Source organism: Talpa europaea, assembly GCF_964194135.1.
Source record: "Talpa europaea genome assembly, chromosome: 13".
NCBI lineage: Eukaryota > Metazoa > Chordata > Mammalia > Eulipotyphla > Talpidae > Talpa > Talpa europaea.
The window spans coordinates 57,093,040-57,113,615 of record NC_140080.1 but is presented as its reverse complement, the minus strand read 5'-3'; the positions used below and the strand labels follow the sequence as shown (position 1 = coordinate 57,113,615).

At 33.9% G+C, this 20,576-nt stretch overlaps 1 protein-coding gene across 1 annotated transcript in view; it reads left to right on the top strand.

Moving 5' to 3' along the window:
- The window catches only part of SMCHD1 (structural maintenance of chromosomes flexible hinge domain containing 1), a gene marked incomplete at both ends in the record, with an annotated part of 136,842 nt that overhangs the window by 62,842 nt on the left and 53,424 nt on the right, over positions 1–20,576 (top strand). Inside the window, 8 exons of the mRNA XM_084252786.1 lie at positions 1,960–2,099; positions 2,732–2,866; positions 4,917–5,144; positions 8,358–8,506; positions 9,559–9,647; positions 10,751–10,869; positions 15,795–15,962; positions 18,642–18,767. Of these exons, the coding sequence (XP_084108912.1) occupies positions 1,960–2,099; positions 2,732–2,866; positions 4,917–5,144; positions 8,358–8,506; positions 9,559–9,647; positions 10,751–10,869; positions 15,795–15,962; positions 18,642–18,767 (1,154 nt within the window). The remainder of the gene's footprint in view (positions 1–1,959; positions 2,100–2,731; positions 2,867–4,916; positions 5,145–8,357; positions 8,507–9,558; positions 9,648–10,750; positions 10,870–15,794; positions 15,963–18,641; positions 18,768–20,576) is intronic.

Here is a 20,576-nt window from a genome sequence, read left to right as displayed (position 1 = left end):
GGTTCATAGTACAGCATGTACAGATGTTGATTCATAATGCTGTATACCTGTTACCTAATAATGTTATCAACTAATGTTATAGTAATAAAAATTGCAGATAAAAATAACAGCAAAAAAACCCCCAAGTGTTTAGTGAGCATATTGACTTCCATATGCTACTTAGTGTATTAAGTTCTGAAGATACAGATATGAATGTGATTGTTTTTGGTTCCAAGTAGCTCTGAATAGATCTCAGATATATAAAACAGTAATTTAAAAGTTCAATTTCCTAAGTAGAAAAAGATATACTTTCTCATATCAGCCATCTGAGAGTTTGAATCTAAGCTCTGACACTTAGAAGTGAGGTTCTGTTCTCTCCCTCAGTTGCCCCAGTGTAAAATTAATTTTCTACTTTCACAGGATTGTTTGAGAATTAAATGAGCATGTGATAATAGGCATCCCTCACTTTGCACTGTTCCATGGTAATAGAGAACACAAAAGCTCTCATCAACACAATACTGTGTAAGGTGAGAATAGCATGTGCTTTTAAAACACCTAGCACAGTGCTTGGTATGTGTTTCAGCTCTAATATTAGCAATCCATGAACATATCTTGGTCTAGATATCACTTTTTGTATCGGTTTTAAGTGAAAAAGAAACATTAGCTATTCCAAAAAATTCAGGTGGTGTGAGGTTTCCCTAGCTTGAATTGATAAAGATGTAAAAATATAAATATAGAAATATAGCCAAAAAATCACTACATATTAATAAACACCTATAATGCTTCTATTTTGGATGTTAGCTGAAAGTATAAGTAGTAAAATTCTTAGTAACCAGGTAGTTTGACCTCTTCTGGAATTCAAATTCATTCAAATGGATTCATATTACAAACCAGGAATTTAAACCTGTCTGCTACTTTGTAGCCATGTTACTAAACAATTTCCTCACCTATAACGTGGAGATAATTAAATAATCTTCATTAAGGTCATTGTGAGGGTTCTAAGACTAGAGCTTAGTTGAAATTACACATTTCCTGGCATAGAGTAGAAAATAAAAATTAATATTCTTAAGTAAAATTTAATTGTTTCTAGTAACTGTTCTTTATTGAACTTGTATTACCAGCATTTACCATGAACTGGATTTTAAATATCTGTGTTTATGGAGCACATCAAGTCATCTTGCTGAAGTATAAACTGTCTTCTTAATCTCAGAGGAAATTTGTGGAGTAACTTGTTTATGGCAAGTTGTAAGACTGACAGTCATCTGATGTGTCACTACATGAACTGATCCTTTGAACATTATTACCTAAAACAAGTGTAGTTATATGTGCCTGAGAAATCAATGTGTAAAGTTAAAATTTAATGAATAAAAAAGTAATTTAATAAGCTTTATTTTTCGTCTTGAATACTTTTTTCTAGACTCTTTTTAAGATACATCTTTATGTGATTTTTCCCACACATTAACTTGCTGCGTGAGAGTAAATCAAGACATCAGACTTTTTTTTATTTTTTAAAAAGATTTATTTATTTATGTGTACAAGAACTGGGGTACAGGCCAGAGGTGCGGGAAGGTGAAAGGTTTCACCAGAGACAGAGTGGGGAGCAGAACAGGCAGATTGACTGAAAATCACTGCTGATGGGAGCAGCAGGCGAGTCAGGAGAGGTCTGCCGCACCACGTGGATTGCACCCTGGCCGGCCGGGGATCGAACTCGTGCTGCAGAGGCTTCCAGATTCCTTCATAGTGCTGTGCTTAACCCCTTGCATCACCAGGGAGGTCCCAAGACATCAAACATTCTATGTAGTTGAGATGACTCTGATCATGTAGAGATTATATGCATTTTGGGAATAGAAATGATAAAACATGTATATTGCTTATGCTTTTTCATTAAATATTAAAATGTTAAAAAGTGTTTCTTTTGCTATTTGAATTTTTTTAGCCTTAGAAACTGAATTTATATTTCAGTATGTAATTTCCTTGTAGGTCCCCCTCGTCGATTAAAAGTGAAACCTGATTCTGAAATTTTAGTTATAGAGAATGGAACAGCTTTCCCATTTCAGGTGGAAGTTTTGGATGAATCAGACAATATAACATCACAACCAAAATTGATTGTTCATTGTAAGGTAAGCATTTACATGATAATAATATATGAATCTTACTTTGAGTCCAGTAGTAGTAAATGGAAATAAATGACTTTTATCTGCTTTATAGTAAGCCTAATGTAGTTATCTAGGTCTTTAACAATTATTCCATGGAGAAATGTGTGGAATATCTCGTTGTCAATAGCTCTTAGCATTCTTAATAAAGATGCCAGGTACACAAAGTGGCATAAAGAAATTATGTACTAAAGATTCCTACCTTTTCCTTCCTTGGTCCATCCCCCTCATTTCAGATGAAGTATTTAATTTACAAATAGAATGATAGAAGTGCCTTTCAGAATTGGGGGTGGATGGATAAATGAAGATGAGTAAAAGACCACAAAAAGGAAAGAGAAACCCAAATAGGTAAAGTTAAAAAAAGAAGAGTGGTTGAGGAAGTTGGTTTTATTTCCAAGACAGGTAAATTTTTCTTAGAATTATAGAAAGTTGCTCTTTTCATTCATAAATTCTCTAAAATATTAATGAATTTTTTCAGAATTTATCAATTTATTGCTAGAAATAGTAGCTGCAGTGAAATATTTAAAGTTTGAAATAACAATTATTGAGTAATTGGTTACATTTGATTCAGGTCAAATTACTTTGTGTGCTTCCAATAGTTTTCAGGTGCTCCAAACCTTCCCATCTACGTTGTGGATTGCAGTAGTACTGGAACCAGTATTTTATCAGGATCTGCAATTCAAGTTCAAAATATTAAAAAAGACCAGATGCTTAAAGCAAAAATTGAAATACCTGTAAGTTGTTTTTGTTATTCACTGGTATTATATTGAGTCTTCATGCAACTATTCTTTATAATGTTTTACGTAAAGTTGTTTGGCTTTTAAAAATGAAATATTTGGAATTCTTGAGCCAAAGGAAAAAAGGTAATGTGAAATGTTACAGTGAATGAATAATTTAACATTTCATATCAAATAATAGTAACTTTCTTGATCAGACAATATCTATACCCATTATTGATTTACATATTCTTCACATTAGTTTTTTCTTACATAAAAATGTGATACTTATGCATCAATTTTATTTTACTTTTTTATAATTTACACTTGTTTTTTAGAAGGTTTAATAAATACCCCCATTTAAACAATCACTGAAGGATGTATAAACATTCATTTTGCATGTAATTTTTAAATACTTTTTTTTTTTAAAGATTTATTTATTTATTTATTTATTTATACAAGCACTGGGTACATTCAGAAGCGTGGGAGGGTGAGAGAATTCACCAGAGTCAGAGGCGAGAGCAGAGCAGGCAGACTGACGAAGTACACTGCTGAAGGGAGCAGTGGGCGGCAGGGGAGGTCTGTGTGCCATGTGGGACCCTCACCTGGTGGCCGGGGATCGAACCGGCACTGCAGAGGCTGCAGGCAGCTTCGCAACCCAGCACTCAACTGCTATGCCACTGGGGAGGCCCAAAACATGGTTTTTTTAATTAGTATTTTCATCTAAAGATACTTGCCGTTGTATGCATATCATGACTGAAGGCGAAGCGGGCAAGTTCATATAAGCAGTTGATCTCCAAATATTGTTGAATGGGATAATAAATCCTTATACTTAAATGATAATAAATCCTTATACTTATAATTAATGTAATAACTGCTGAATAACCTGATCAGTTAGCTGATGCTTTCATGGTAGTTATACACTATTTAATACATCTAACATAATAGCTATCTAACATCTTTTCAAACTGATTGTTGTATTTGGTAATCTTCAAATATTTGTTACACGTTTCTTTTATTCAGCAATGTGGGCAACATATATTTGAGCATACTACCTCACAAAAGATCTGAAAGATTCAGGAAAAAACTTAAGAGTTTAAGGAGGAACCTGAATTTTAGAAGCAAGAGTACAAGCATTAGGAATTAAGTAAATACTACAGAGTAACAGTTATCCGAAGACCAAGAATCTAAGACATTTTAAGACAGAGACCAAGATTTAGTCTGTTATATGCAGTTAGAAAATCCAAAAGTTTGAATCAGACAAATAATGCATGTAATAAAGGATGGGTTATTTACCTGATAATTTGTGAAGAAGACTTTTTAAATGTGTCAGTATTCTTATGGATGGACTTCTACAATGTAATGAGGGAGTAGACATGAGCTAGATAAGGTTTATTTTGAATTTTGTGTATCCTGTAAAATGAATGTACTATACCAACATTATGAAATAATTTTTTATTTTTGTGCCTAAAATAAATTTACACAGCATAATTCAGCCCATCTTTATTGATCTGTGGAACAACCAAGTGCCAGTAATAAATTATAAGTATGCCTGTACAGCCTTCAGGGCATCTAGCTATAAGTGACCTTGTTCACTTAACTGAAAGTATTATGAATTGAAAATATCTAGAAACTTCAGTGTAACATAATATTATTAACTAATGCATTTCATGGCAAATATTTGTCATTGATTTTATGGAAAGTTCTTAATTCCTTACAATTTTATTACTTTAGATACTAAACACTAATCTGTCATGTGATTACATTTTCACAAGTTTACAATACTTAAGTCTATTTACAAATACCAAAAAGAAGGAAATCCTTTTAAATACGCTTGCTTTTTGCTTTTAAGAATGTTATTTTTAAAAAACTTGATGGTATAAAATAATGAAATTAATAGTAATGTCCTCTTAATGCAAAATCTATGAATATTGACAGAATATAATATGATCTTCCATAATATTGGAAATTCTTCAGCACTATAAAAGGTTCTTCATTAAAACTAAAAAAATATGTATTCAGTGCAGATGTCATTCAGTGTGTATTTGTGTTTTTTTGCTATTCCTAGAGTTGTAAAGATGTGGCACCTGTGGAGAAGACTATTAAGTTGCTTCCTAGCAGTCATGTTGCAAGATTACAGATATTCAGTGTGGAAGGTCAAAAGGCAATCCAGATCAAACATCAGGATGAGGTTAATTGGATAGCAGGCGATGTCATGCGTAATCTTATTTTTCAAATGTATGATGAAGGAGAAAGAGAAATACATATAACATCAGCTTTAGCAGAGAAAATTAAAGTAAGTATCTTGAATACATTGGTTTTTCCAGAATTTGTTCATTTATTAAGCTTGGAAGACCCCAAACAAGTGTTATAGGATAACCTGTGTTTAAAAACTTACCACAGGAAAATAATGCTATTTAAAATTCCGGACTAAATGAGAATTGTTTCATGTAGTTGATTGATATTGTATGATTCATGCACCACAATCTAGTACTTAAATGATTTTGACACTTAAACGAAATTTCAGGCTTTGGCATTTTGTTTAGTTATGCACTTCTTCCAACTGTATTTCTGCAGTCATAGTCAGAATCACCAACTTACCAAAGCAGTGTATTTGTTGCTGCTTTGAAGACACTGAACAAAAGATCTATTAAAGGCAAATGAGAAAACATTATTGTTAATTATAGATTAACATTTATAATTATTGGCCCTTTGAAATTAGTATACTGCTCTCTAAAAGCATGATTCTTAGAAGTGTTAGAAGGTCTTAGTAAATAACTTCATCATCATCCTCAGATGTATCATTTGCATCTTGATAACGTGAATCTCTATGTTGAAACTTAACATCTCACTTTGCAGAGAACCAATCAGAACAGTAAAATTCTTATCACAAAAATGAATAGCTCTAGCACTTGTGGTTGACTAAAAGAATAGTGGATAATATGCCCTTGCCCTTTTCAAAATACAGTCAGTTTCACTATAATGAAACACACATTCCTAAAATCATAGGACTTATGAGGAAAAGAACAGTACTCAAACTTCATCAGTCACCCATTAAAAAACAAAAAGGAAACTAATTATAAGCAGTACTTAAAACTAATAGCATATGTGATGAAGACATGCACAAGCAGTATAAGTCAGTTTACTTTGCTTGTGAAAGGGGGTGCAGGAAAGGTTACAGCTTGTGAGTTACATTGAGGTGGTAGAAACTCCCCTAGATGTGGACACTTGTGGCTCAGTGCGCAAAATCAGTTGAGATAGCTGTTAAGTTTTCAAGGTTCTTTTGTTTTGTGTATTCCTACATGACTTGGTTCAGCTGGATATAATTTTCTGTGTTTATTGTTTACATGGATGAAATTATAAGTAAAACTACAGTTTACTTTGTACTCCAAATGTTTCCTAATACATTTAATTACATTGGATAAATTTGCCTTTTCAAGCCAATCATTATAGCAGAACTCCCTTTGACATCCATAGAGGAAAAGCTCCTCAGTCTTATATGAGAAAGTAGTAATTTTCCAGAATTCTAGGATTCTGTAGAAAATTAGAGATAAATATTCATCCCTGAAAAGCCATCATTTGCAAATCCTTATGAAAAGGTCCCAATTTGCTTTATTTTGAGAGACTTGTTATAGTAGAACAGGAAATGGAAATTGTTCTTTTGTACTGTTGGCAACTCATAGCCATTCTGAGTTCAAATTATAGGACCTGATACTTTAAAAGAATTTTTTAACAGTGGTTAAACTGACCTTATTTTAGAAATCATGTTTGGAAGAATCCTTTCTCTATCCAGTTAATTATTTCCCTCCAGAATAAGGGGAGGGTGTGTTGAGATAGAAATACTTCTGGTTCTGCTTGGAAAGGAGGCAAGCCATTTTTATTATATTATCAGATTTAAAGGTGATTTAAAAGTAGTGCCAAGGACTTGGCTTCAAAACTGCTTTCTGGCCTTTGCATAATGTTGGTTTTTATCATTTTAGATTTTTATTGAGGTTAAGAATTGACTGGAGAGCTTGTCATATGTAACCTTTTGACACATTTTTCCTCAAATGTAGTAATTTTGTATTTTTTTGTTTCCCAAGGTATTTAAAATGTACCTCTTTATTAATAATAAGATAGTTTAAGTACTACTGTTTTTGTTTAATATAGTCTTTAAAGGGTTTTTGTGGTCTTTAGTCAGTTCTAAGGATTGAGAGAAGTCAAACTGAACTGAACTGGGAATCCACTGAATGTCGTAGCCAGGGTAAAGAAGAAAACGTTTCTGTGTAACTCCTGCTTGCGTCATTATTATAGTGTGTGTGTGTGTGTGTGTGTGTGTGTGTGTGTGTGTGTGTGAAGTCAGACTGAATTGAACTGAAAGAATGTCGTAGCCAGGGTAAAGAAGAAAATGTTTCTGTGTAACTCCTGCTTGCATCATTATTATATTGTGTGTGTGTGTGTGTGTGTGTGTGCGTGTAGAAAGTAGAAAAACTGTGGTGTACGCCAGAGATGCAGGGGTGAGAGGATTCACCAGAGACAGAGTGGGGAGCAGAACAGGTGGATTTACTGAAATACACTGCTAACGGGAGAAGGGGGTGAGCCAGGAGAGGTTTGCTATGCCATATGAGTGTTAGCTCCCTGGCCAGGAATTGAACTCAGGCCTTAGCAGTGATAGTGCTGACACTTAACCCCTTGGCCACCGGGAGGCCATCTTGCATTATTATTAGGAGGGGAAAAAAAAACAGTACTAAAGACTAAAAAATGATTTTAAAAAGTGACTAAGAAGGTTAGAGTAGCATAAACTATGATTCATATACTAGACTGTCAATGATTTAAGAATCACAAAGAAGACTAAAGCATAGAAAAGATTGCTAAAAATTTTTAAATTAAAAGAATTAGAAGCTTAAAAGTAGCATCAGGTAGGGTAATCAACTTTAAAAAGAAAGAGGCAATATGTGTTATGTAACATTAAAGTAGAACTGAAAGCATCAAAGAGTAGACTGAGAACAAGATAGCCAGGATGACAATTACATCTTTCAGTATAACTTATGTTTTTTCACTTTGAGGAATAAGGGTCTGCCTAGGTCTTATTATAATATTATAGTTTTAAAATAAAAAAATCATTAAAAAAAAAGAAATTCTCCAACTTAAAAAAAAAGATTATAGTTTTGAGAAACAATTGAATATTACCTTTCAGCATTGGTCCCATGATTTCATCTGTATGTTACATTTATACTGTGATATCTGCAATAATATTGTGGTAACACTCTAGGGAAATGTCTTCAGGACTTTTCTTTGATTACATTGAAAGACATATCCACATTAAAACAAAACAAAAAAAGTTTCTGTTTTTTATCAGTAATATATGAATCACCATCATTTCTGGTCATAAAAGGACTTCCTTTTCATTAGAAGTGGTGAGGATGTCTTACCTTATTGAAGATTCTTAATAGTTAAATTATAAGTTACAGTAAGAGGGCATTCCATTAAAATTTACATTATTCTTAAATATATATAATTTTTCTCTTAGGTTAATTGGACTCCTGAGATTAACAAAGAGCACTTGCTACAGGGTCTGCTTCCTGATGTACAAGTACCAACATCTGTAAAAGATATGCGTTATTGCCAGGTTTCATTCCAGGATGATCACGTGTCTTTGGAAAGTGCATTTACAGTAAGGTTTGTGGGCATATTATATTTTGAAATGTTTAAAAATTCAGCACCCAGCAGCAAAAGTACTTTTCTCCAAAGGACACAAGTAGACATTCTTAAATTTCTGTGAAATACATTGTTTTCAGAGTAAATCTTCACTAGGGATAGTGATTAATTCTTAAGTATCACTATATCCCTCTGCTTAATTGGCACTGTGTAAGACCTAGAATTTTCATGAAAATACCTTGACGATGACATGAAAAAATGCAAAAGATACAATGTGGACAGTCAATGATAGTGTTTAGAAGGAAAAATTCTTTCATTAATTAGTGATGGCTTTCAAAGCTGAGTCCAGTCAGATCTAATGTGGAGCTGATAGAAAAAGGGAAAACTTAAGTTAATATATTAAAAACCCTTTCTCCCCACCTAACAATTCCTTGGCCATCTATTTTCTAGTACCCTCCTCCACTTTAATTTTTCTATCCATTTCCATATAATTCCCCCACACTGAGAATAGCTCCATCTCTTTTCTTTCTTTTTTTTTTAAAGATTGATTTATTTATGCATACAAGAACTGGGGTACAGGCCAGAGATATGGAGGGTGAGAGGATTCACCAAAGATAGAGCAGGGAGCAGAACAGGCAGATTGACTGAAAACACTGCTGAGGGAAGCAGTGGGTGAGACAGGAGAGGTCTGCTGCGCCATCTGGGTATCTCCCTGGGGGATCAAACTTGTGCTGCAGAGGCAGTGATAGATTCATAGTACTGTGCCTAACTCCTTGTGTCACCAGGGAGGCCCTCCATCTCTTTCCTTTCTCAGTGCTTTTGTGTCTAATTTCCTTTAATTCATTATAGATAAGATAATTTAACACCACTATAGTTGGTGGGTCATTATTCTTTACTGTCTTTGCAAGCTCTGTGTTTTCTCTTTCCTTTTAGGTGTCTGAAGAAGGGTATAATTGTGTTTAAATTTTAGAAAGTGTTTTGTGTATATATGAAGCTCATTAGCATACTACTTTGATTTTTTTCCCCATAATTAATACTGTAATTAAAACTTTTCAACTTGCTAACCAATTTAGACCACTTCCTGATGAACCTAAACATCTAAAATGTGAGTTACAAGGAGGAAAAACAGTGCAGATGGGCCAAGAGCTTCAAGGAGAAGTAGGTTAGTATGGCTTGCTTTCTTTATTTAAAACATATCTGTAATATGTCCTTATTTTCTTGCCTTTGTGTACATACTCTGAAAGGAAAACTTTGTTTCTGTGTAATTATTGGTTTTAAATCCATTGTCAGAAAAGTTTCAAGTATTTTTATGTCATTGCCTAGCCCGACATAACTGAAATCAATTTGACAAAATCATTTGTTGGACAAATGCTGACTTTTATTAGAAGTAGTAATGGTTAATATCAAAAATATAAAGAAAACATATCAATGGATTCATATTGTATCCTGTAGTTAGTTATCTTATATAGTGAGTCCTCAGTTTCATTGATACAGGTTTTTGGAAATTGTAATTTTAAGCAAAAAAAACTTAGAGTGATTTTTAAACCAGTTTTACTATAGGCTAATTGATATCAACAAGAGTTAAGTTCCTTTTGTGTATTTTTGGTCACAAAAACTTTACCAAACTTTAAAGACCCAAAACACTTTTAATATTAAACATTAATGTGGTCACTCATTTTCTAACCTATTCCAGCTCAGGATCGTGGGTGACCAGAGTCTGTTCTAGCAGCTCAGGGTGCAGGGCAGAAACCAATCCTGAACTGGATTCCCTTTCATTGTAGGGCACACTCATGAACCCATAGTCACTCAGACTGAGAGCATTTACACACCAGTTAACCTGATGTGCACATCTTTGGGGTGTGGGAGGAAACCAGAACAGTGGAAAAAACTCATGCAGATAGGCAGAGAAGGTATAAACTCCTCACAGCTGACCCTACTGGAAATCAATTTTTTTCTTTAACATTATAATAAAATGACTTTGAACAAAATGACTTTGATACAACATGTAGAGGACCTGCTATATCTAAATGTTACATACTAATTATTTCCTTCAAAATTTCATGGTAAACATGTATATGTATGTACATATGTAGACTCTTAATTTTTTGTATAATGATTATAAAAGTAATAGCAAAATTTCTAAGTAAGTTTTAATTGAGCAGAATTCCTAAGCATAATTTTGTCTAAGTGTATAAATGTATTTATAGTTATTCACATTTTATTAAAATGATAACTTTAAAATGCAACTTCTTCTTTCATTTCTAGTTGTAATAGTTACAGATCAGTATGGAAATCAGATTCAAGCATTTTCACGAGATTCTTTATCTACCTTAACAATTGCTGGAATTGGACTTGATAGCTCATATTTGAAAACTACTTTTCAGGTATGGCTACTTTTCATAAAAGTTGGTTTACACCATTGATTTACATATAACAAAGTTTGGGGAAAGCTAAAATTTTAAATATTTGATTTTAGTTGCTTACAATGAAAAATTATAAAAGACACTAAAATGTATTATAATGAAAAATTTTGAACATATGTAAAAAGACAATAAATAGTATAATCCCGTTACTCAGTTTTAATTATCATATCATGCCATATCACTTTGAAGCAACTTCCATATAACATCATTTTATTCATAAATATTTTGATGTGTTTCTAAAGTAGTTTTCATGTAGCTATTTAAATAAACTTCCCTGGTGCTCTGAACTTGTATTAAACAGTTTGCTTATTGTGAAAATTTGCAACTGCAGTTCATTGAGCCTAGTTTGAAAAAATAAGAATTTTTCCCGTGGTGGAATTATTTCCGTTTTAAGCAAGCCAGCAAGTATGGAGATATATGAGAAAGCTCTTGAGAGAAGATTTTGAAGTTGGGCCTTCAAGAACCCACCAGGCCAGAGTAGTGAAAAAGGATGAATTCTAAGACCCAAATAAGGTTGAATCCATTGAGCATTTAATGCTTTTTACAATTCCTCTTCTTCTATTTGGACATTTTTTATGTGACAGACTAGTCGTAAGAGTAGCCTCGCTGACAAACGATAATAAACCTTTCAGAATTTATGGGACATAGCAAAAGCAGTTCTAAAAGAGAAGTATATATATTAATATAGGCCCAAGGCCCACTGTGTTGAATGAAACTAGAATGAGCCCAAACAACCTTGTCTCATATCTTAAGAAATTAGAAAAAGAAGAACAAAAAATTCCAAAAGCCATTAGAAGGAAGGATATAATAAAAACTCGAGCCTCCCTGGTACGCAAGGGGTTAAGACGCAACCTGTGAAGCTGTCCGCAGCCTCTACAGCATGAGTTTGATGCCGGCCGGGGGGCTACCCACATGGCACAGCAGACCTCTCCTGACTCTCCTGCTGCTCCCCTCAGCAGTGTACTTCAGTCGATCTGACTCTTCTGTTTCCTACTCTGTCTCTGGTGAATCCTCTCACCCCCGCACCTCTGGTCTGTACCGCAGTTCTTGTATAAATAAATAAATCTTTAAAAAAAAAAAAAAGTAAAGAGGAGCAGTTAAAACAGACCTGGCAGAAATTTGAAGCATAGTAAGAGATTACAATAACATTTACATTCAAACAAATTCACCAGCCTAAATGAAATGGACAGATTCTTATAAGTGTTTAATCATCCAAGGCTGAATAGGTAAGAAATAAGGACCTGAACAAACCAGTCACAAGCAAGGAAATTGAAACAGTAATCAAACTCTTGAAAAAATGAAAGTTTTGGACTAAATGGGTTCACAAGTGAGTTCTAGCAAACCTTTAACGACAAACTAATGCCTATCCTGCTCAGACTCTTTCAAAAAATTGATAGGAAAGGAATTCTTCCAAACTCATGAGTCTAGTGTTATACTAATACCAAAATCAAACAAGAACAAAGAAACAAGAGTACAGACCAATCTACCTAAGGAATATAGACATAAAAAATCCTCTATAATATCTTAGCAAACTGAATCCAACAGTTTAGTTTGTATAAAGATTTTACACCATGACCAAATGGGATTTATATCAGGATGGTTATGTCAGGATGGTTAACACAAGGATGGTTCAGCACCCAAAAATCAATCAGTGTAATTCATTACATGAACAAAAAGAAAGTAAAAACCATGATACCATATTAATAGATGTTGAGAAAGCATGTGCTAGATTCAGCATTCGTTTATATTAAAAACTCTTGACTGGGGATAAATGGAATATATCTTTACATAGCAAAAGCCATGTATGACAAACTACAGCTAGTATTCTCAATGGTGAAAAACTAAAAACTTTCTCACAAGGTAATGGATCTACCATATGGCCCAATAATTCCACTCCTAAGTTTCTATCCAAAGAGCACAAAAACACTAATCTGAAAGGAAACCTGCAATCCTAGTTTATAGCAGCACTATTTACAATAGCCAAGATATGGAAACAACCTAAATGTCCCCAACGTGATGAATGGATAGGTAAGACATGGCACAATCAAAAAAGATAAACTCATGCCATTTGTGGCAACATGAATGAGAGTAGGAAGGATTCTTCGAAGTGAAATGAGCCAGACGTCAAAAGATAAATACCAGCTGTTTTCACTTATATGTGGAATCTAGAGAAACCAAAGGATCAGATAAAGACAAACTGTAAGACTGACCCTTGAAAGCAGACTGGACATGTGAAGTGGAGGGAGTGGGGGAGTGTAGAGAACTGGGGGGAGGAAAGCACAGTGGAGTGTGTTGAAAGACTATGGCCACTTTGGTGAGGGGACAACTATGGTGACTGCACCTGAGGGGAGAAATACTATATTGTGAAAAAATAAACAAGGATGTTTAAAAAATATAAAAATAAATTTTTAAAAATTTAAGTAAAAAGAAATGAGAAAATGAAACATAACAAAAAAAAAAAAAAAAGAACAACCCCCCCCTTTGGCCTTTCCTAACTAAAGTTTTTATTTCCCATATTCTGTTATACTGTTGTTTTCTACTTTTCAGAATACCTCTTCAACTGTATCTTAGCAGCTGAAAAAATTTTAATGATTTGTTACTGTATGAAGTTTGATCTTTGGCTTTTAGATTTATCTAAAAATAAACTTCATTATCTAACTTCAGCTTATGCATAGATGAAATCAAAAGATAACTGCTCCCACTGTTGTAATATGCGAACAACTTCAAAATTGTTTCCTACTATCTTAGGTACAAACTCCTATCTTTTTACCTAATTGCTCCCAAATTTTAGCCTGTTTAGGAGTCTTCAGTTTTTCCCATTTATTGGATCATTTTTATCAACATATAAACATACTCTAATATCTCATCTTAAAAAACCATCCCTCCCACCAAAATAAAATAAAACCCACACAAAACTTCCTTTGACCTTGAATTTCTGTCTAGCACACACTTTCTCCCCTTTTCTTTATAGTATAACTCCTTGGAAGTGTGAATACACACAACCTTTTTTATCATTCCCAGGTAGAATATTATTCTAAGTTTTTCTGCCCTATTCCACCTGATCAAATCCATTGATAATTTTCAGGTCTTATGTCACCTAGCAAACCTCTCAGCTTTTTACACTATAAATTTAGACTTCATCTCTTTATTATCACCTAAAATATCCTGTGGTATTCCACTGTAGCATAATCCACAACTTTTCCTCCCACAGCTCATTACTCTATAGCCACATTGATTTTCTTCTTACGTCATTTTACAGCTGATGTGTACTAGTTTGGTTCATACTCACCTGAAGTTTGTAAATGCATATACAGATTTCATTTTTGAGTTGAAGTAAAGTCAGAATAACTTACAACATGACTTATAAAAGAAATCACCTCTTCCAAAAGCCTTTCGGTGTTTCACTATTAAATGTGAATTATTGCCTAGACTTTATACATATTTTGAACTTTTAATATGTTTTGCAAATGAGTAAATTCATTTTCCAAATATTGAACAATTCTACAATGCCTTTTTAAAAAACATTTATTTATGCATACAAGAACTGGGGTGTAGGCCAGCAATGCGAGGGGCAAGAGGATCCAACAGAAACAGAGTGAGGGGCAATACAGGCAGATCTACTGAAATACACTGCTGAGGGGAGCAGTGGACAAGGCAGGAAAGGTTTGTGACACCATGTGGGGTGGCTGGCTTCACCCTGAATGCACTGTGTCTTCAACCCCTGCACTGCCAGGGAGGCCCCTTGCAATGCCTTCTTTTTTTTTTTTTTTTTAATATTTATTTATTTATACAAGCACTGGGTACAATCAGAAGCGCGGGAGGGTGAGAGAATTCACCAGAGCCAGAGAGGGAGCAGAACAGGCAGAAGGAGCGAAGTACACTGCTGAGGGGAGCAGCGGGCGGCAGGAAAGGTCTGCGCGCCATGTGGGACCCTCTATGTGGGACCCTCCTCCAGTGGCGGGGGAGCAGCTGGGGAACGAAACGGCGCTGCAGAGGCTGCGGGCAGCTTCACAACCCAGCGCTCAACTGCTGCGCCACCAGGGAGGCCCTACAATGCCTTTTTTTAAAGAAGAAAATGTTATACGCAGTTGTTTCAGAGCTTCCAACTTAAAATTATAACAGTGGTTTTAGAAATCCAGTGGAAAATAGATTGGTGCTTAGTGGAATTTGAGACGATGAAAACACTAAGCATAATTATTAAAATGTGTATACTGAGTGCCCATGCCAATATGGAATCAGTTTATAGCTTTCAGTCACGTTACAGAAATTACAGGCTAATTTCATTGATTCCCATCAATATGGCTTGTTAGGCATCTTAAAAATACCAGATTTAACAGTGATAAATCAAAGACCCTACCTTCATTGAGGTCACCTTTTAATGGGGAGAGGATGGAATAGGTCAGAAATGAGTGCTAACAAGAAAAAGTGGGTATGGAATAGAGTACCATGATATATATGTAGGACAGTCAGATATGACCCCTCTGATTAAGGTATCCTGTATGTAAAAGCCTGCAAAATAGCCATGTAGATAGATAACTGATGAATAATTTTTCAGCCTGAGAGAAAGAACAGATACACAAAAGACTATTTCATGTTTTGGGAACAGAAAGGAGATAATATAAAAGAAAATAAAAAGGAAATTAGGAAAAGATAGGGTAAAAAGACATAGCCAGAACATTTTAGTTCTCTCCTCACAAAAATGACATTGTTTTTCCTCTCAAGGAAATGAAATTCCATGATATGACAATACTGGCATGTGTGCAAGTACTATTTGACTTTGTTTTACCAAGGAGCATATCTCTGTACATGTGGGATAATGACTTTTTCATTTTTTTGAAAACTAAGTATTTTCTCTTTATCTTTTCTCAATTTATTTTCCACACTAGGAAAATACACACAGTATCAATGTAAAAGGCATCAAATTTATTCCAGGTCCTCCTGGAAATAAGGATCTTTGTTTTACTTGGCATGAGTTTTCTGACTTTATTCGAGTACAGGTAATTTCTGGACCACCAACTAAGCTACTTCTTATAGATTGGCCAGAATTAAAGGAGGTAAGTAACTTTCTGCCTTGTTTTAAAGAATGTAATATTACATGGTTTATGGTTTACTGATTTCAAAGTGTCAGTAGATCAGAATAGATGTATTTGTTGTTGAAATAATAACAATACCAGACTGACAGTTATAAAAGAGCAAAGTAATATTCTTAATTCTTCATTTAATTGATTATATCCAGATTTGTTTAAAAATACTGTAATAATTCAAATACTGAAAACCAGAAATTTTCAAAAACACAAAATTATAATGAAACCCCAGTTTCAGCAGTTACAGATTTTAGCCTGTTTTGTTTTATTACTCTCTCACACTGACTTAAGAAAAATGTTTTTGTTGGAGTTTTTTAAAATCACCTCCTTGTATCCATAACAACTTCAGGATGCTTATTTATGCAAGCAAATTAAATCTTAAATATTAAGCTTGCAGTTGTCTGTCAAATCTGTTACCTTTATTGAGTTCTTAGTAAATTTTTAGAGTTCTCATTTTTCAGTATTCAGATTCTGGCATTCCATTATGTTGTACCAGGATTTTACCTATTGGTGTGGATAACCTACATTTTCTCTAAATGAAAATGAACTCACATGATCATGGTTGTAAATGAAATAATAACTAATAAAGGATCAGGCCATCTAAGAAAAATTTATATACCTATGTTCTGTTATTTAGATTGCTCCTTTTGATTTGTGAATTTAAGAAAACAGATAAATTAGTATCTGTGCTTTTAAAAATGCATTTTTTCTATAGTAGTGTGTTGACTGAGAAATTCACTAAAAAAAGTTTTTTCTAAAATGTTATTAATTTTTCAGTTGCTTACATATCTGTTTAATTTGGGGGTACACTTTCATACCTCCATATGTGCACATGGAAAAACCACTTTTATTTGGCAGCACTTACACAACAAAACCAGTATGGCTAGTAATGTCAACAAAGGATTTGTTGGTCAACAAACAAATCTCGACATGGAGAAAAAATCTTGACATGTTCATCTTTTGATATGATTTTTTGGAGGGGAATGTAAAAAATGATAACTTTTATTGTAAGATTTATCTATAGCCACTATAGAAATCTAGAGGTTTTGAAAATAAACCTAAAATTAATTTCTCATTCTAGTAAAGGTAAAGTCAAATTACAGAGAAAGCTGAAAAGTAATCACTAATATCTGATATTTTAGAATTTCCTAATTTAACTGAATCCATCTTTCCTTTCAGAATCTTAAGTAGAAAGGGAGAACTGATTTAATGTCTAAGCATGATAAAAAAAAATATATAAATATGCACATATATTCCCTAATTTAATTTTTAACATTATGGTGTGTTGTTATAAGTGAGGAAACTGAGAATGTTAAATTGCATGCTGTTTTTAGAAAGTGACAGGGGCATGTTAGGGACAGGTTTTTTTATTCATGAACACTTGATTTTGGATTTTTGCCTTTTCCATTGTGTGCCAGAAAACTTTAAATAGTCATTTGGGCTATAAGACATTTATTGAAGGATATCCTTTAAAAGTAGTTATTATCTGATAAGTAGACAATTTTGTGAGGAATAAAGTACCATGATATGTTTATATTTGTAAACTGTCTACATTGTTTTTTAGTCAAGCTTTTTATCAACTTCAACTACAGTTGAATATAGTCAACTATAATTATATAAACTTTGTGGTAGTCAGACATTTTAACTAAATCAATCTTAAGAGTTTTTTTTTTTTTAATTAATTTCTATCCATAGCCATAGTGCAATTGATTCTCCACTTTTTAGCAACCAGCTAATGTAATTAGGTAACCAATTATCACAGAGAAGATAAGAGCTTGAGGAAGTAGAGGGAAGGGTAGGAGAAAGGTGATAAATCATCTTTCCTTTTTCACTGGTTCTCTCCCATGTTATTAAAATTTTAAAATCTGACAATGTGGATTAAACTTTTATCAGGTTTCTTGGTTGAAAATGTGTTTCCTCTGATATATTCATAATTAGTAGGCCAGTGGTCAAATTCTGAGAATTATACAGACTCTACATGAAATAGGGAAAGACTAGGAAGCATTTTAAACCAACAAGATAATGTAAATAATCAGTGACTACTCATACTTAGTTCTGTGTTAATGCTATGTAGAATGGCAGAGGGCTAAAAATAGGAGAAACTAAATTATAGATAGCTGATGAAAATCTCAGAACCTAAAGTAAACTTCTATTTCCATTGAGGTCATTCTAACATAATTTTTAGGAATCTGTTAGAAATCAGTATGTCAAATGCTATTTTCACTTTTATCTAGTTATTAATCATTTCTATAAGGAGAAGATCATTTGCAACAATATAATTGACTTTAAAACTATAAAATTAAGGTTTATTTTCATTGATGAAGATATTTGTCAATAGAAATAAAGTCATGATTTTGTAAGTATTCAACTAATAATTATAACATTATTTGACACTTGAGTTTTTTGTTTTTAATTTTATTTTGTATATTTTTTACATCATTTTTCATTTTTGCACAATGTATGCATTTTCATCTTGGTTATAGTTCCCATACAATTCCCCCTCCCCCCCTTATTTTGACCCTAATCCCTCCTCACATACACACCCCGCCCTCCGTTGTGTCTCTGATTTATAGTTGCTTGTTGATTTTGATTTTTACTTTATTATACATGAATTTTAAGGCTTCTTAAAATATTTTTATCTGTTTCTAGTCTATTCCAGTGATTAATGGAAGAGAACTACAAAATCCTCTCATTGTTCAACTTTGTGATGAGTGGGATAATCCAGCACCTGTACCACAGGTTAAAATAAGTCTCATAAAATCTAACTATTTAAAAGTAAGTTTTAAATATCCTTAAATAATTTTCATTTAAAGTTCTGGGTTTCATTTTCATGATAATGTCTTTAGGTATCACATTTCTTCTTTATTAAAAATAAAGTCATTCATTGCTTCATTACTGTTTATGTCAATTAAAAGATTTTTCATAATTTATTGTGAGGACGTCAGGTTTATATTTATAGTATAAATATGCAATAATCAGTGTAACAAGAGAATATTGCACAATTATGGCTGCTTGAGTGTTTCCTATACAATACTAATATTTGGATTTCAGATTAGGGTGAATAGCTAACACTGACAAGGTGGATGCAGATAGAATGATTATGTTCCTAAGGACATTCATTTTTTTCTCTGAGTTTTTGTAATTTTCTTCCATTTCTTAGAATTTATCATTGCTGTTCTAATCTATCTGATAAGGAGAACATTTCTTCCATGTCTTTGAAATTAGATTTTAGAGATAAGTTCTTTCTTTGTGTTGTACTATTCTCTTAGGAATCATGTTGCTCTTTGTTGGGTTTTTCCTTCACTCATTATTAGCTTTGGAATTTCAGGGCTGTGTTTGGGGCTTGCTCTGGGTATGGCTCCTCCTCCCTAACTGGTAGGGGTCTGACTTGCTTGAAAGAGCACAGTGATGTCTTAATAAGAAGTTGCGAAGCCTCGGCCTTTCTGGGCGAGTGCTGGTGGGGTTATAATGGGAGGTTAACAAGGGCTCTGACCAGTCTGGGTGGGCCCTGTTGGGTCTTGTGAGAGGTCACCAGGCCTCTGATTATTCTAACATTTTCCCTGGTGTGTGTGCAGGGTCTCACCTAACGGGTGGGCACCATCAGGGTCTCACAAGACATCTGGCCAGTGTGGGCAGGTGATGGCAGGGTCTGTGAGAAGTTGCAAATGCCTGGCTCTGTTTTGACACAGTTCATATTTTTGATTGGAGGAGATTTCTTTGTCCCAGGTTGTTGCCAAGCAATACAGAAAGAATTCTTGGGATTATATTCAGGCAAGCTTGAGTAACTCTTCACGTTTATAATTTTAGTGAATAAAAGCAGTTGATATTATTATAAATATACAGTTATCTTGAAATGAATCCGTTAGTTCATTTAAGAATCCCCATGGTTATTTCCTAGGACTTGACAAGTTGATCTTAAAAGTCTAGAAACTTTTAGTGCCAACAATGACTTGTGATCCACTTGGACTTGTTTTCATAGTAATTGGAGTCAGAGTTCTTAGGCCTGCCAGAAAAAGACTGTGATATTGCTACTGTCTAACCTGCACTAGAAACTTCCCTCTTTTGCTTAGCAACACGAATTTTACCCAGGTGGGAGAAGTACTTGGAGAAAAATGGGTTGAGAGAAATGGATCAGACAGGAAATATAGAACTTTATTCTACCATTTCAATCATTCCTCATTTCCCATTCATTAGCTATTGCTTTTTTTGTCTTCATATACCATGATTACCTGCTCTTTAGGTTCCATTCAGCAGAGCTGGAGATTAGTGTTTAGGAGGAAGTCTGCTTTTCACCTACTACAGTTCACAAATTCACTTTTATTCTTTTTTTTTTTTTTAAGATTTATTTACGCATATAAGAACTGAAGTACAGGCCAGAGGTTTGGAGGACAGTGAGAAAATTCACCAGAGACAGAGTGGGGAACAGAACAGGCAGATAGACTGAAATACACTGCTGAGGGGAGCAGTGGGCGAGTCGGGAGAGGTCTGCTGTGCCATGTGGGTAGCTTCCTGATTGGGGATCAAACTCATGCTGTGTGGCTGTGGCTAGTTTCATAAGTTGCATCTTAACCCCTTGCGCCACCA